The 12496-nt window shown below is 39.0% G+C and overlaps 2 protein-coding genes across 3 annotated transcripts in view; both read left to right on the forward strand.

Annotated features, from left to right (window-relative positions):
* Positions 1–8169, forward strand: part of LOC137957207 (protein HUA2-LIKE 3-like) — a 36145-nt gene extending 27976 nt beyond the window's left edge. For both annotated transcript variants that reach the window (XM_068804952.1, XM_068804953.1), the window contains exons 9-12: positions 6555–7020; positions 7110–7295; positions 7646–7695; positions 7780–8169. In XM_068804952.1, coding sequence (XP_068661053.1) covers positions 6555–7020; positions 7110–7295; positions 7646–7671 — 678 coding nt within the window. In that variant the 3' untranslated portion in view covers positions 7672–7695; positions 7780–8169. The remainder of the gene's footprint in view (positions 1–6554; positions 7021–7109; positions 7296–7645; positions 7696–7779) is intronic.
* Positions 8170–8680: 511 nt separating this feature from the next.
* Positions 8681–11741, forward strand: LOC137957208 (probable glutathione peroxidase 4). The gene is made up of 6 exons (XM_068804954.1): positions 8681–8863; positions 8976–9052; positions 9164–9225; positions 9622–9740; positions 11249–11416; positions 11497–11741. The coding sequence occupies exons 1-6, from the start codon at positions 8801–8803 to the stop codon at positions 11530–11532; spliced, it is 525 nt and encodes a 174-aa protein (XP_068661055.1). The 5' UTR covers positions 8681–8800; the 3' UTR covers positions 11533–11741.
* Positions 11742–12496: the final 755 nt, after the last annotated feature.

Here is a 12496-nt window from a genome sequence, read left to right on the forward strand (position 1 = left end):
GGGTGATACCAGCTTGATTAAAATTGTTTCCTAAGGCATTCACATCGTTTCTGACTGTTCCCCAAAATTTGTGGTAGAATTCTCCATTGATACCATACAACCCAAGGGCGCGATCCTTAGACAAGCCAAGGGCAGCCAAATCGATTTCATTAGAAGAGAAGGGACACTCCAAGTTTTCAACTTCCAAATTTGTGATACGCCTGAACTTGAGTTGATGAAGGATTGGCCAATTGAATGACTCCTTAGAGTAGAGATCTATAAAAAACTTCACAAGAAGGTGAGATATAGAGAGGTTATCCGTGATCACCTGATCTCCATGACAGAGAGGTGATACAGTTAGCTCTCCGCCTTGTCGAGGCACGACATGGAAAATTTTTGTATTTCTATCTCTGTCGGTTAGCCAATGGAATCTTGCCTGCTGTTTCCGGTGAGTAGTTTCATTTTTAAGAAGATTTGTAAGATCATGATTGAAATGATTTCGGAGAAGTAATTCAGGAGAAGGAAGAGACCTTTGTTCTTCGAGGAGATCAAGCTCAGATATACTACGACAAACTGAATCTTTCCAAAGGGCAGTAGCAGTGTGGAGATTGGTAGACTAGGAGCGGATATTGGACTTCAGGGCTTTGAGCTTGAGGGGGGAAGACTGACCAGGGTTGGGGTGGTGAGTAATTTCTTGCCACCAGACGATAAGTTGGGATGCAAAAGATCCTTCAAGGAGCTAGGAGTTTTCAAACCGGAACGGAGATCGACCCCAAGCTGGGGGATGAGTATTGATTTGGATCAGCCAGTGGTCTAAGCCGACTTTGTTAAGGACTTGACCCGGCGTGTTGGCAAAAGGTTGAAAGCCAGTCGTTATTTGCAAGGAATCTATCAAATTTAGAGAGGATTGGGGGACTTTGGCCATTGAACCAAGTGTATTTTTTTCCCAGAGAGGAATTTCTGAAAGTTCAAGGTTGCCAGTGAGATCTGAGGAACGCATTGTGGAAGAAATTTTTTTGGCAGGAGGGGAGTTTTTGGAGCAAAGAAGGGTAGCATTGAAATCTTTGGCAAGGAGCCATGGCAAGTCCCAAAGCTGGACGAGGAGGAGGATTTCACCCCAGAAGGAAGCTTGGTCACGGTGCCGAGTTGGACCATATATGCTGGCAAGGGCCCAGAAGGTCCCTAAGGATCGCCCACGGAAACGGATGCCAATAGAAAATAGGGCAGGTTTAGTAAGGGTGGCTTTAACAGAGTTTGGGTTCCATATAACAAGAATGCCGTTGGAATGCCCAATCGCCTCGACCGTGGCCCATTCTGAGTCTTGAGTTGTACCAAAGACCACGAGAGACAGTCATCAAAAGATTGCAACTTTGTTTCTATCAAAATTACAATATGTGGTTTACATTAAAAAAGAGTTGCCTTGATCACAGCACACTTGGAGCGCGGGCCGATTCCCTTGACGTTCCAAGAAAGAACTATCATAGTGGGGGGCAGGGGGTGAGATCCTCCTCCGAGTAGCAAAGGGTGCCGTGGTAGTACTTGCAGAAGTCCCAGGCTAACTTCGTCATTTCCTCAAACTCATGCGCAAGGTATTTGTGCGCCTAAGTTTGAGGTGCCTGATGAGATTATCGGCACGGTCGCTTTGGGAGAACAGAGGGAACCCTTCTAGATAGTCGGACCTGGGAGTGAAAGGATGATTCTTGGAAGTGCAGAATTCTGGGGCAGAGTCTTTGCCCCTGTTCTTCTTTCGATTTTTGGAGTAGGTGAAAGCAAAGGGGGTGGTGGAAGGTCTGTTTGAAGATCTTTTGGAGTAGGTGAAAGCAAAGGGGGTGATGGAAGGTTTGTTTGACGACTTAGCATCTGAGGCCTCCATCAGGTTATTGGACTTGGGCTTCATTGTTGCTCGGGGGGCAAAGAAAGGGGGGGAAGTGTGTATTTAAACAGGATGGCAGGCAGTTATTTGGCGTGGATCTATTGAAATCATCAATAAAAGAAACAAAATACTGGTACCTAAGGCAGTAGGTACTTGACAGGGGCCCCATATATCTAAATGGACTACTTCAAACAGATTAGTACTATGGCTCACATTGGGCGAAAACGATGCTCGATGGTCCTTTTCGAGCTAACATGATTCACATTGAAACAACGGAGTAGAATGTAAAACTGGAAACATCTGAAGTAACTTGCTGGGAGGGATGTCCTAACGACAAGTGCCACTGGATGGTGATACATCTACTCGAAGCGCTAAAGAAGACTACATTAGCGAACCTTTTAAGTGGTAGAAACCCTTTCTCTTGCGCTCTGAACCAATCGTTCTCCTTGTTTGGAGGTCCTAAAACACACAATAAATGAGAAGGTTACCAAACAAATTAAAGATTTTGTAATCTGATTGACTGACAACAAGTTAACACGTAATTTAGGAACAAGCAAAACAGATTTTAAAGGTAAGGATGGAGTAAGTTGAACTTTGTCCACTCCACTAACAGGTGAAGAGGAGCCATTAGCAAGGGTGACATGTCTAAATAGGGATAATAAACTAAGAAGATTAAATATGGAAGAAATGCCTAACATGTGCGAAGATGCACTGGAATCAATCATCCATGACATGATAGGAGACATGGAAAGTAGACATTCCTGAACTAGCCATGGTAGGTGTAGATGTGGATGTCGAATCATTAAGCTTCATGAATGTGGTGGACAAAGTCAACTGTGCCATCCTTTGAGCCAATTATTGAAGTTCATTTGGTGCACCAGGAATAATACCTACTACATAGCCAGCTGAATTCTCATCACCTTCTGGAATACTAGAATTGGCCCAAAAAGGTTTTCCAAACTTGTCTCTGCACTTATTTGAAAAGTGATTACTGTGCCTACTATGAGCACACATCTTATCACTTCCACCATCGCCATGGCTTGTACCACGGCTAGATCTATCTTGACCTTGTCCGCAACTACCTTTGAATGACTATGGGCTGAATATTAAGGGCAGCAACTTTTGCGCTTTTATTGTATTTGTTGCCCTATGTAGCGACAACTATCTTGGCTTGAATTACTGTATTAATAGCTTTTTTCAATAAGGGGACATCATCAACAAGTAATTAGGCCTGAATTGCATCATATTTGGGACCTAACCCATCAAGAAACTTGACTACATGAATATGGCTGAATCGCTTAGAAAACTCCTCATCTGTTGCAAAAGGATGGTATGCGCTAATCTAATTTAGTACACTTTTTTATTCACTAAAATAACCAGTCACAGTTTTATTCCCTCTTTTTTAGGCTAAATAACTTCGCATAGAGTTCATAAACCTTTGACATTTTACTTTCCTGATCATAGAGATTCTCAAGAGAAGCCCAAATTTCCTTTGCTGTCTCACAATTCATGACTTAGCTTCATAATTGGGGCTCCATGCTGTTTACAAGTCATGTCATAAGTTGGTTTTCTTCAGCCTTTCAGTCATTAGTCATGGGAGGGGAGTGTTATCCCGAAAGTACTTGGCTTTTCTTTTGGCTTTAAGATACATTTAGACAGATTTGGACTAACTTGATAATTTTGTCCATTCAACTTTTCTATAGTGATCTGAAACTATCCTTGTCTTCAAAATTTCCAGAATCCTTTATTGGAGTAATAACTTTACCTGAATTGGCCATGACTTACCACAAAGAACCAATCCACAGTCAAACCAACTTAGAATAAGTCCACACACCAACCAGCACACAAACAACAGTAATTTGCCTGCCTTTATAAGGTGAGGCCCACATACGTTGGAATTAGGGCACCAGCAATTCAAATCTAACCCACTGCTTCTCAACTAACTCCTTAACTGCAGTAATTTAATGCAAAATAACCAAATTAATCTGCAACAATGATAACGTCAGCCTACTGGTAAGTGATGCAGGCAAAAATCACCAGTAGGAGACCTGCATAGGCTAGGAGTGTGAAAAACCCAGCATACAATCCCTCTAGGGGCACAAAAACTTCATAAAATTGCTCAATTTGGCAGAATAAGCCTTCAATCCTAGAGTTATGGCACAAAAGAAAGTGGAAAGATCTAACCTTTAACTTCAATCAGCTGAGGAATCAGAGACTCCCTTTTATTGGAGAAGTCGGAGGCTTGGGAAGTGAAGAAAATCTCATTGCAAACTCGCTGCCAGATCAATGATTTGATAACATGTCAAAGTGGAAAATTAAGAAGAAATTAAGAGGAGAGAACGAGAAGAAGAGGGAGAGAGAAGAAGAATGGGCAGCTTCAACACTCGTTGAAGAGTCTGGAAGCCAACTCTCTAGTTATTAACCCTCACTACAGTCATAATGAGTCAAAAGTACATAAATGCCCTTGTATACTGAAGTCACCGTAACTCCCTATTTACAACTCAGAATCAAATAAAACTTGCTCCATACGCACATGCACCAAGAAAAACTTCTAATTTAGAAGGACAATCCAATTAAATGTCAAACGACCAAACTACCCTTTTTAATTTAATTCAACATTTATGTTGCTTAGAATTGCTAGGATGAGTTTTCTATTTTGATTAGTTGTTGTTTATACACATACATAAACACATGGAAGTTGGACTTTGCCATTCTTGACAATGTGCTGTGGTTAAGTTGACCTGGCTATAACTTTAATTCTAAGCTAAGCCATATTAGCAATAGGTCTAATCTGAATCTGACCTGATTTGACATCTTTTTGCTGCACAATTTTTTGTGGTGTTTCCTGTGGTACCTCTTATTTGTATTGGTGGTAAATGTGGAAATAACACATTCATTTGAGATTGCTTGGGCATGTTAAGTGGACAGTTCATGTCCAGCAGTTAAAAGGATGTAACAAATGTCAGTTGTGGAGTCAGCAAGAAGTAGACGAGGGCTGACAATGACATAATGTAAGTCCTAAGGGAATATTTGAAGAAGGTCAACCTACCAATTGATTGAGTAGAATGAAGGGTTCCTTCCCAAGCACATCTTAGACAAAGCCTTGAATGATGACAACTGTTATTTTTCTCAATTTTCTTGGGGTTTTGCTTGGGCATGTTAAGTGGACAGTTCATGTCCAGCAGTTAAAAGGATGTAACAAATGTCAGTTGTGGAGTCAGCAAGAAGTAGACGAGGGCTGACAATGACATAATGTAAGTCCTAAGGGAATATTTGAAGAAGGTCAACCTACCAATTGATTGAGTAGAACGAAGGGTTCCTTCCCAAGCACATCTTAGACAAAGCCTTGAATGATGACAACTGTTATTTTTCTCAATTTTCTTGGGGTGGGGTGGGGGCATTGTGGAGGACAAACTTGTTAATGTAAGACTTATCCATCTTTCTTAGCAGTGGTTACACTCATTGTATGGTCAGAACCCTACACATTGACAAGTCCAAAGAGTGACTTAGAAGATTCTTTATAGTTCCTTGTTTCCATTTGACAAGTTGCCCATCCAAATGCGCAACATTTTTTGTTTAACTCTACAATGCTTTGAGTATATCCAAGTTGTTGAGTGGAAAAAAATCTCACACTAAAAAGTGTTAAGAAAAGCTAATGGCTTATAAAGTTGAACTATAGGTCTCCTAAATGGCTAGTCATCATGGAACTGGGCTCAACCCCATAGTAGTATTATTGCAGGTTGTGTGAATGCATCAAGGTTCCAATTTATGCTGCCTAAGTTATTTGTATGTTGTGGCTTCATGAGTTGAGAGCCATGTTATTTATATGTTGTGTGCTCCGTTGTGAGTTTGTACTCATATCTCAGGCCTGTTATATGTAAGCCTGGATGTGAGAGGGAGTGTAAATTGGGAAAAAGTCCCATATTGAAAAGTGTTAAGAAAGGTTAATGGCTTATAAGGTTGGACAATAAACCTCCTAAATGGCTAGTCATTTTGGGGTGGAACTGGGCTCAACCCAACACAAGTTTTGTTTTGGAGCCAGAGTTCCATTTGGTAGATAAACAATGTATTGCTCAGGTCTTGCTCATAGTGAACAAGACCATCTTCAGGAAAGTGTCGGAGTTTGTTAAAATTGGGTCCAGGTTGATCTCAAAATAAGTTGCTGAAACTACAAAATTTCTTCTAACATTAATTTGTGGGTTGTTCCCATTAACACCCTTCCTCACATCTAGGCCTACACAGGTGGACAAGTGCCTAAGATGTGAATGGGATAGAAACTAAACAGGGCCTGAATGCGCCCAACAACCAATAACTGTGAGTTAAATAGGCAATACCCTACATTAATTAAGAGAAACTAATGTTATTTTAGAATGTATTTTAAAGCACCCCTTGGCCCCTTGTCTCAAAATAGTGCTTTATATTTCATAAATTCAACGGCTTCCAATGTTATGTACACCAAGCTATTTCTGTTTAACTAATATTTATTGTTTGTGCTTGCTCTTTTGAGGAATATGGTTGTTGTCTTACCCAGAGTATACAGAAGATTAAAAAATGGTTTTATTTTAAAAATATGACTTCTCAACAGTGAAAGAGATAAAATGAGGATTATGGTTGTTATCTTGCACATCCAGATGGTGTTGTCATATCAACTTTTTGTTTCCTGTTGCTATGCTTGAATGATTTCCTTTTCATGTTTTTGCAGAGTATGCAGAATGATTTGTCACAGCCAGTGAATCTCCAAATGGCCACCTCAAGTAGCAAGTTGATCTCCATGGACTCCTCATCTCGTCGTGCTGCAGGATATAGAGATAATTGTGTACAGATTCCTTCAGCTGTTTCTTCTTATACTTCGGCCTCTTACCATAACGTTCGTGGTTCTCTTCCATCTGTGCAAACTGTGAATAATAGTATCAGGCAGTTGGGTTGTGAACCACCATCCAATAAGGTGTACCATCTTCAGCCACCACGCCCCAGTCTCTCGAATCAGTTCTCCTATGTTCATGCGGAGTCTCAACAGAGAACACATCCAAAGATGAACTCTTTGCCCTCGACTGAAAGATTTGCACGGGAAATGCGAGGGAGGAATTTCTTGGGTCACCGAAGTAGAATGTCTCTGGCTGAACATGAGATTGACAATAGATACAGATTCGCTTCTCCTATTGACTCTGGTAGAAATTTCATATGTTGACTCTCCCTAGTGTTTTAGATGTAATTCATTTGGTCACATGACTTACTTTCTTCACTTTACATCGTGCAGGTCACCCTTGTTCAGAGAAAGCAGGAGCCTCATATGCTCCTTATCGTGGGCCACCTTCTGAACCAGTACCAAACCATGATTGGACTTCTCCTCGTAGGTCAATGCATTATCGAGATTCAGCACCTACTTTGAGGCACCCACATGGTTATCCAATTTCAAAGAGTGCTTTTTCTGGAAAAGTTCCACGTAATTCTCCTTGCCGTTTTCTTCTTTAATTATTTCCTCTCCTATCTCTGAATTGAAGAACTCTTTGAATGCTACTGAATAATCTTTCAACTAGTTTCCCGACCCAAAAAGAAAAAAAATCTTTCTACTAGTTTACTTGCTCTAAACGAAGAACTGTAGTAGCTTCCTGCCACCCGTTACCTGGGATCCCCTCATGACCTTGTTTGTATATTTATAGAATTGCTATTTTGCAGTCCATGAACAAAAAGAGAAAAGAAAAAAAAAAGGAATTTGTCGCACCAGTGACTGGTCCTATTGTTTTCTTAATCAAATTTCCATACGAGTCTGAAGTTTTCACTCTGTTTTTGCAGCTCCAAACTACTGGAAACCAAGATAGGTGTTTATCAGTTCCAGATCATTGGTAAATAGATCTTGTGTTAAATTTTGTCCTCGTATGAGAGGTTTTCTTTTCTATTAATTCTCATGTATCTTCCTACAATATTAGGTGTGCTTATTGGCTTTTGGGACCTGATGGCTTCTTCTTTCTTGTGACATTCTTTCGGGCTCGCTGCTTCCTTCCATTGAAACTAATGATTTTTCGGGAATCATGTCACTCCAAGAGATTGTGGACGCAGCTGCCTGCTCACTGTACATGATATACTGTATCATCTTTTCTGCAAAAAGCAGATTAGGGAAAATAGGAGAGCTCATTCCAGCCATAGGCTATCATGTGCCGATCAATCTTGTTACTATATAATTTAGTTCCTTGTTAAAAAAAAAAAAAACATTCAGTGTAGTTAGTCATAATTTTATGAATCCAATTCTCTCAATACTAGTTTTGAGCCAAAGCTTTTTAACTCCCCTGACCTGGGTGGTTCGTAATTGATGTGTTTTATTTTCTTCCCTGTTGATTTTTGTTTTAATCAATTGATAGTTTTCAAGTTTTGTACAAACATGGGTAAACAGACTTAGAAAATGCCTATAGAGAACGTTATGAGAGTAATTCTTGAAAAGAAAAGTTTAAAGGGAACACTACTGGATGTCTAATAGGAGTCCCATAAGCTTGTTGGGTCTTCTTGATATCTTAATAAGCTTAATAATGAGTGGCTATTAGGATAACCTAATCACTAAGCAACTTATTTAAGGGTAATTTTTGAATGCAATCTTGTTACGTGTGTGAAATTTTAATATGACTAATAAAATATCTGAAATTAATAAAGGATAATTTTAATACGTACGACCGTGCGTGTTGCGCGCTTGGCGCTCGCGGTTGGACTTGGAGGGTGACAACCGGCTCCCAACGTACTCTACAACGACTTACAGCTGACGGTCTCGACGGACGGTGCAAAAGTAGTCGAATCAAGCCGACGTGGGAAACGAACAATTGCGGAAGTGCGGTAAAGTCCAGCTATAATTCCGCTACCCGACGATGACACTGATTGCGCGTGACTCTATGTCTTGCTCCGGATAAGCAGCAGGCTGAGAGGGAGAAACGAGAAGGTGAAGAAGCTAAGGAAGTCTGAATAATGGGCGGTGTCTTTTCTTCCGAGGTAGTGAAGGAAACATCCGTTCACGAATTCACTGTGAAGGTGAGAACAAGCACTTGGCCTCTTTTCCTATCCCCTCTCTGAAATAGTTTCTGGATTTGCTGGGTGTTAATATTTTAAGAATTACGATTGTCTGCGATTCTGCGTTTGACAGGATAGTGTTGGAAAAGATGTTGATCTCAGTATCTACAGAGGGAAGGTTTTGTTAGTTGTTAACGTCGCTTCCAAATGGTAAGTTCTTTTCCAGGTCGTTGTTTTGGGGCTTCAAGGTTTTCTGTTCTCTGTATGTTTGTTTGTTAGTTCTCTATTTTTTATCCTCTGATTTTTCTTGTCTTGAAACAGCGGGTTTACGAACAAAAATTACACAGAATTGACCGAGCTTTACAGCAGATATAAGGGTAAAGGTGCGGTTGTTTCTTCTCTATTATTTTCGAAAATATTTTTCTTTTTCAATTTACTAGCTGCTCTGCTAAAGAATCATTCTTATGCCTGTTTTTGAAATGTTGTAAGCTCGGAACAACTCCGTTGTGAGACGTACTTTGCAGTTTTCTAATTTATAGGTTGCCTCTTGGGTGCGTAGATTGTAATTTTCATTCTTGTTATGTCTTTCTAATAGATTTAAAACCCTATGCTCCTTTTTCCGTTGCTGGAGAAACTATGTATAAGCTATAATTGTAATGTTTGTCATTCATGAGGGGTTAGATATCTGGCAACATTTCCACCCATATGGAGCGATAAAAGTTGAAGGCAACCTCCTTTTGAATCTAAGAACATGACCATAATTTTCTTGGTCCTATCAGATTTCGAGATTTTGGCATTTCCTTGCAATCAGTTCTTGCGGCAGGAACCCGGGTCTAGCGAAGATGCTAAAGACTTTGCATGTACGAGATACAAGGCTGAATATCCAATTTTTCAGAAGGTAAAACAGTTAGTGATAGACTTTTGAAAAAAATTATTACAGATGGCTTCTTTTTTTTTTTTTTTTTTCTTTTTTTCCTTTTTCCTGAACTGACCATGATAAGCTTTAAGCAATTAATATTCTTTAGTGTACATAAGCTGACAGTTTGGAACCTCTGTCTCCCTCACCCCCTAGTTTTAGATCCATCAGGTTAGAGGTCAAACCTTGTGTTTTTTGTCATTTGGGAGTGAGTGTATTCCCCTAACATGTGATAAGAATGTGGATTCATCTGGATAACGTAATTTTAGTTGTGTTTTGCTTTAAGAATTTTGCAACCCAAGCTAAAAAAGGCTTGAAATTTAAATATGTTCAGTTTTAAGTTAACTTAGAAAAAGTGTCAGAAAAAGGAAAAGGCAAGTTTTGTTTATAGAGAACAAGAGAAATGTTTCTAGCTTGAGGCTTACAGATGAGAATATGATATGACTTTAAATGTTGATGACAATGCATCTCTGCATCGGTATAAGGTGTCTGACCAGAATCATTTCTTCCTACCTTATTCAAAAAGATACCAGCTTTTGAGGTTTTGGGTTTAATGGCCTCATGGGAGGGTTTCTAGAGTGAGGTCTCATCTTCAAGTGTCACCAGGATATTGGATATCGTGTGCATGTGTAATCAACAAGTAAAAAGAAAAAAAAAGAAAAAAAAATACCAGCTTTTGAGATGATGTGGGGCAGATGAAGATTTTCCTCCATGAAGAGGGCTTCCAGTTTCAATGAATGCCTGAAAAGGACATAAGTCTGGCCTATGTTCAATGAATTCATGTTTGGTCAAATAATGGCTCCTTCAAAATGTTGGGATAATGGACTTGAAAGAAAAAAAGATTGTAGGTACCCTCAATTTAAAATCTTAATTTTGAAAACTATGGAAATGTTATTACTTTGTTTTCTGTCCTCCGGTGGAATGGGAAGTTTTATTTAGTAATATCATTACTTCGTCTGAAAATCTGTCATCTAGTCAAGTAAGAAGTTCCATTTTAAGTAAAGATATGTCCCTTGTGCTTAAAAGAAGGTTCAGATTTTATTGTATGTACATTTTACCTCCTATCCATGACCTAGAGTTAGATATCTGGTCTCTGTTCCTTAGCTACCACAATACTTCTCCTATTAATACAACTTGAAAACATCTCTGAGCATCCATTGTCCTCACTAGGTTTTATTTGGAAAGGATAGGTGATTTCTTTAGTCACTTTGATGTTTCCAAATCAAGCTATTTACCAGTGTCACTATTGATACATGAAATATGAAGCCTCTTTGGCAGTTCTTTCTCACATAGGCACGCCTGCATGGGAACTTCAAAACATTGTTGAGACTCACAAGACTCATCGTCAAGTTTTAGATTCGAATCAACCTGTGTGTGTTTTCCGTACGTACTATTGTTATCTTCAGGCGTTATAGGGAAAACTGCTATACTGAATTTTTTTTTGTGGAACATTTCGAATAATTACATTGATGGTTTCTATATTTTTGTAGATTCGTGTAAATGGTTCAAGTGCAGCGCCAGTTTACAAATTTCTCAAAGCCAGCAAACCTACTTTATTTGGTTCTGGAATAAAGTGGAACTTTACCAAGTTTCTAGTTGGCAAGGAAGGCAAAGTTATTTCACGTTATGGCCCAACCACCTCTCCTTTGCGAATAGAGGTTCTGCTCTTTTCTGTTCTTTTATCCACATGAGGTCTTCTACTCGTTTTTCATCTTCTAACAATCTTCTATCTTGGCAGAATGACATTAAAAAAGCTCTGGGAGATCTCAGTTAAAAGTGCTTAATCAAAGTATTCCAATACGTATGTGAGATGAAGTTGTGTAAAAGGTTGTGCCGTTTTTCTTCTGCTTATTTCTTTATTTGTTTGTACATGATTGACTAATCAATGTTGTTTCTAATTTTTTGTTTTGAACTTAATCAGAGAGAGCTCCTTTGTTATCCTTATTATTGTTATTCGTGCTACAGCAAGAATTTATACATGAACTGATGATTTTACCTAGTTATGTCTCTCTCGTTCGTTGGCTTCTCTTTGTTCATATAATGAGGGGACCTGGAGATGCTCAATTGAGTATTAGTTTATACAGTGAGATCTTCATAACGGATCCCTGCACTCTGCTACCTGTATTAAGCTGTGCTGCTGCTCGATAACAAAGAATCGACTGTGGCTGTTAATGCGCCAAAAATGCGTTATTAAATTTGATTTTTTTTTCATAATGCTTTTGGATACTTAATCACTCAAGCTTAAAAAGTTGTTATGGATCTCTATAAGATGTTTGTCAAGGAGGTGGCATGAATATATTGTTTATTTTCTGGACAAAAAGTTTCACACATAAAGAAGAGTAGTTGTCTGTCAAACAAACCCAAACAAAATTTTGTTCATGCCATTAATTTATATTATTCATATGTGTATTTGAGCAGACATGTGACTTGTAGGAGAGTCGGAATCTCTTTCTTGTAATTGCAAGCTAATAAAGCGGTTATAAGTAGAATTTCTCAAATACGAGTTTTTAAGTGATAGATACCAATATAGCAAAACAATTGGTGTTTAATTATGGTGTGTGAATTTGTACCTATTTATTTGTATTTTTATTTGAACATACACGTGGCTTGAAGGAGTGCCAAAATCTCTTTCTTGTAATTGCAAGCCAGTAAAGTGGTTATTAGTAGAAAATCTCAAGCACGAGTTTTTAAGTCGAAAATATCAATAGGGGAATATTGATAACAGAATAATTGGTGTT

This window comes from Aristolochia californica, unplaced genomic scaffold (genome assembly GCF_029961685.1).
Source record: "Aristolochia californica isolate CCGP_79_NKW_82.1479 unplaced genomic scaffold, dmAriCali1.0.hap1 SCAF_2, whole genome shotgun sequence".
NCBI classification, from domain to species: domain Eukaryota; kingdom Viridiplantae; phylum Streptophyta; class Magnoliopsida; order Piperales; family Aristolochiaceae; genus Aristolochia; species Aristolochia californica.

Coding starts and splice junctions, on each gene's coding strand:
- LOC137957208 (XM_068804954.1), top strand. CDS start 8,801: ATGGGCGGTGTCTTTTCTTCCGAGGTAGTGAAGGAAACATCCGTTCAC. Junction 8,864..8,975: donor TTCACGAATTCACTGTGAAG/GTGAGAACAAGC, acceptor TGCGTTTGACAG/GATAGTGTTGGAAAAGATGT. Junction 9,741..11,248: donor AATATCCAATTTTTCAGAAG/GTAAAACAGTTA, acceptor ATATTTTTGTAG/ATTCGTGTAAATGGTTCAAG.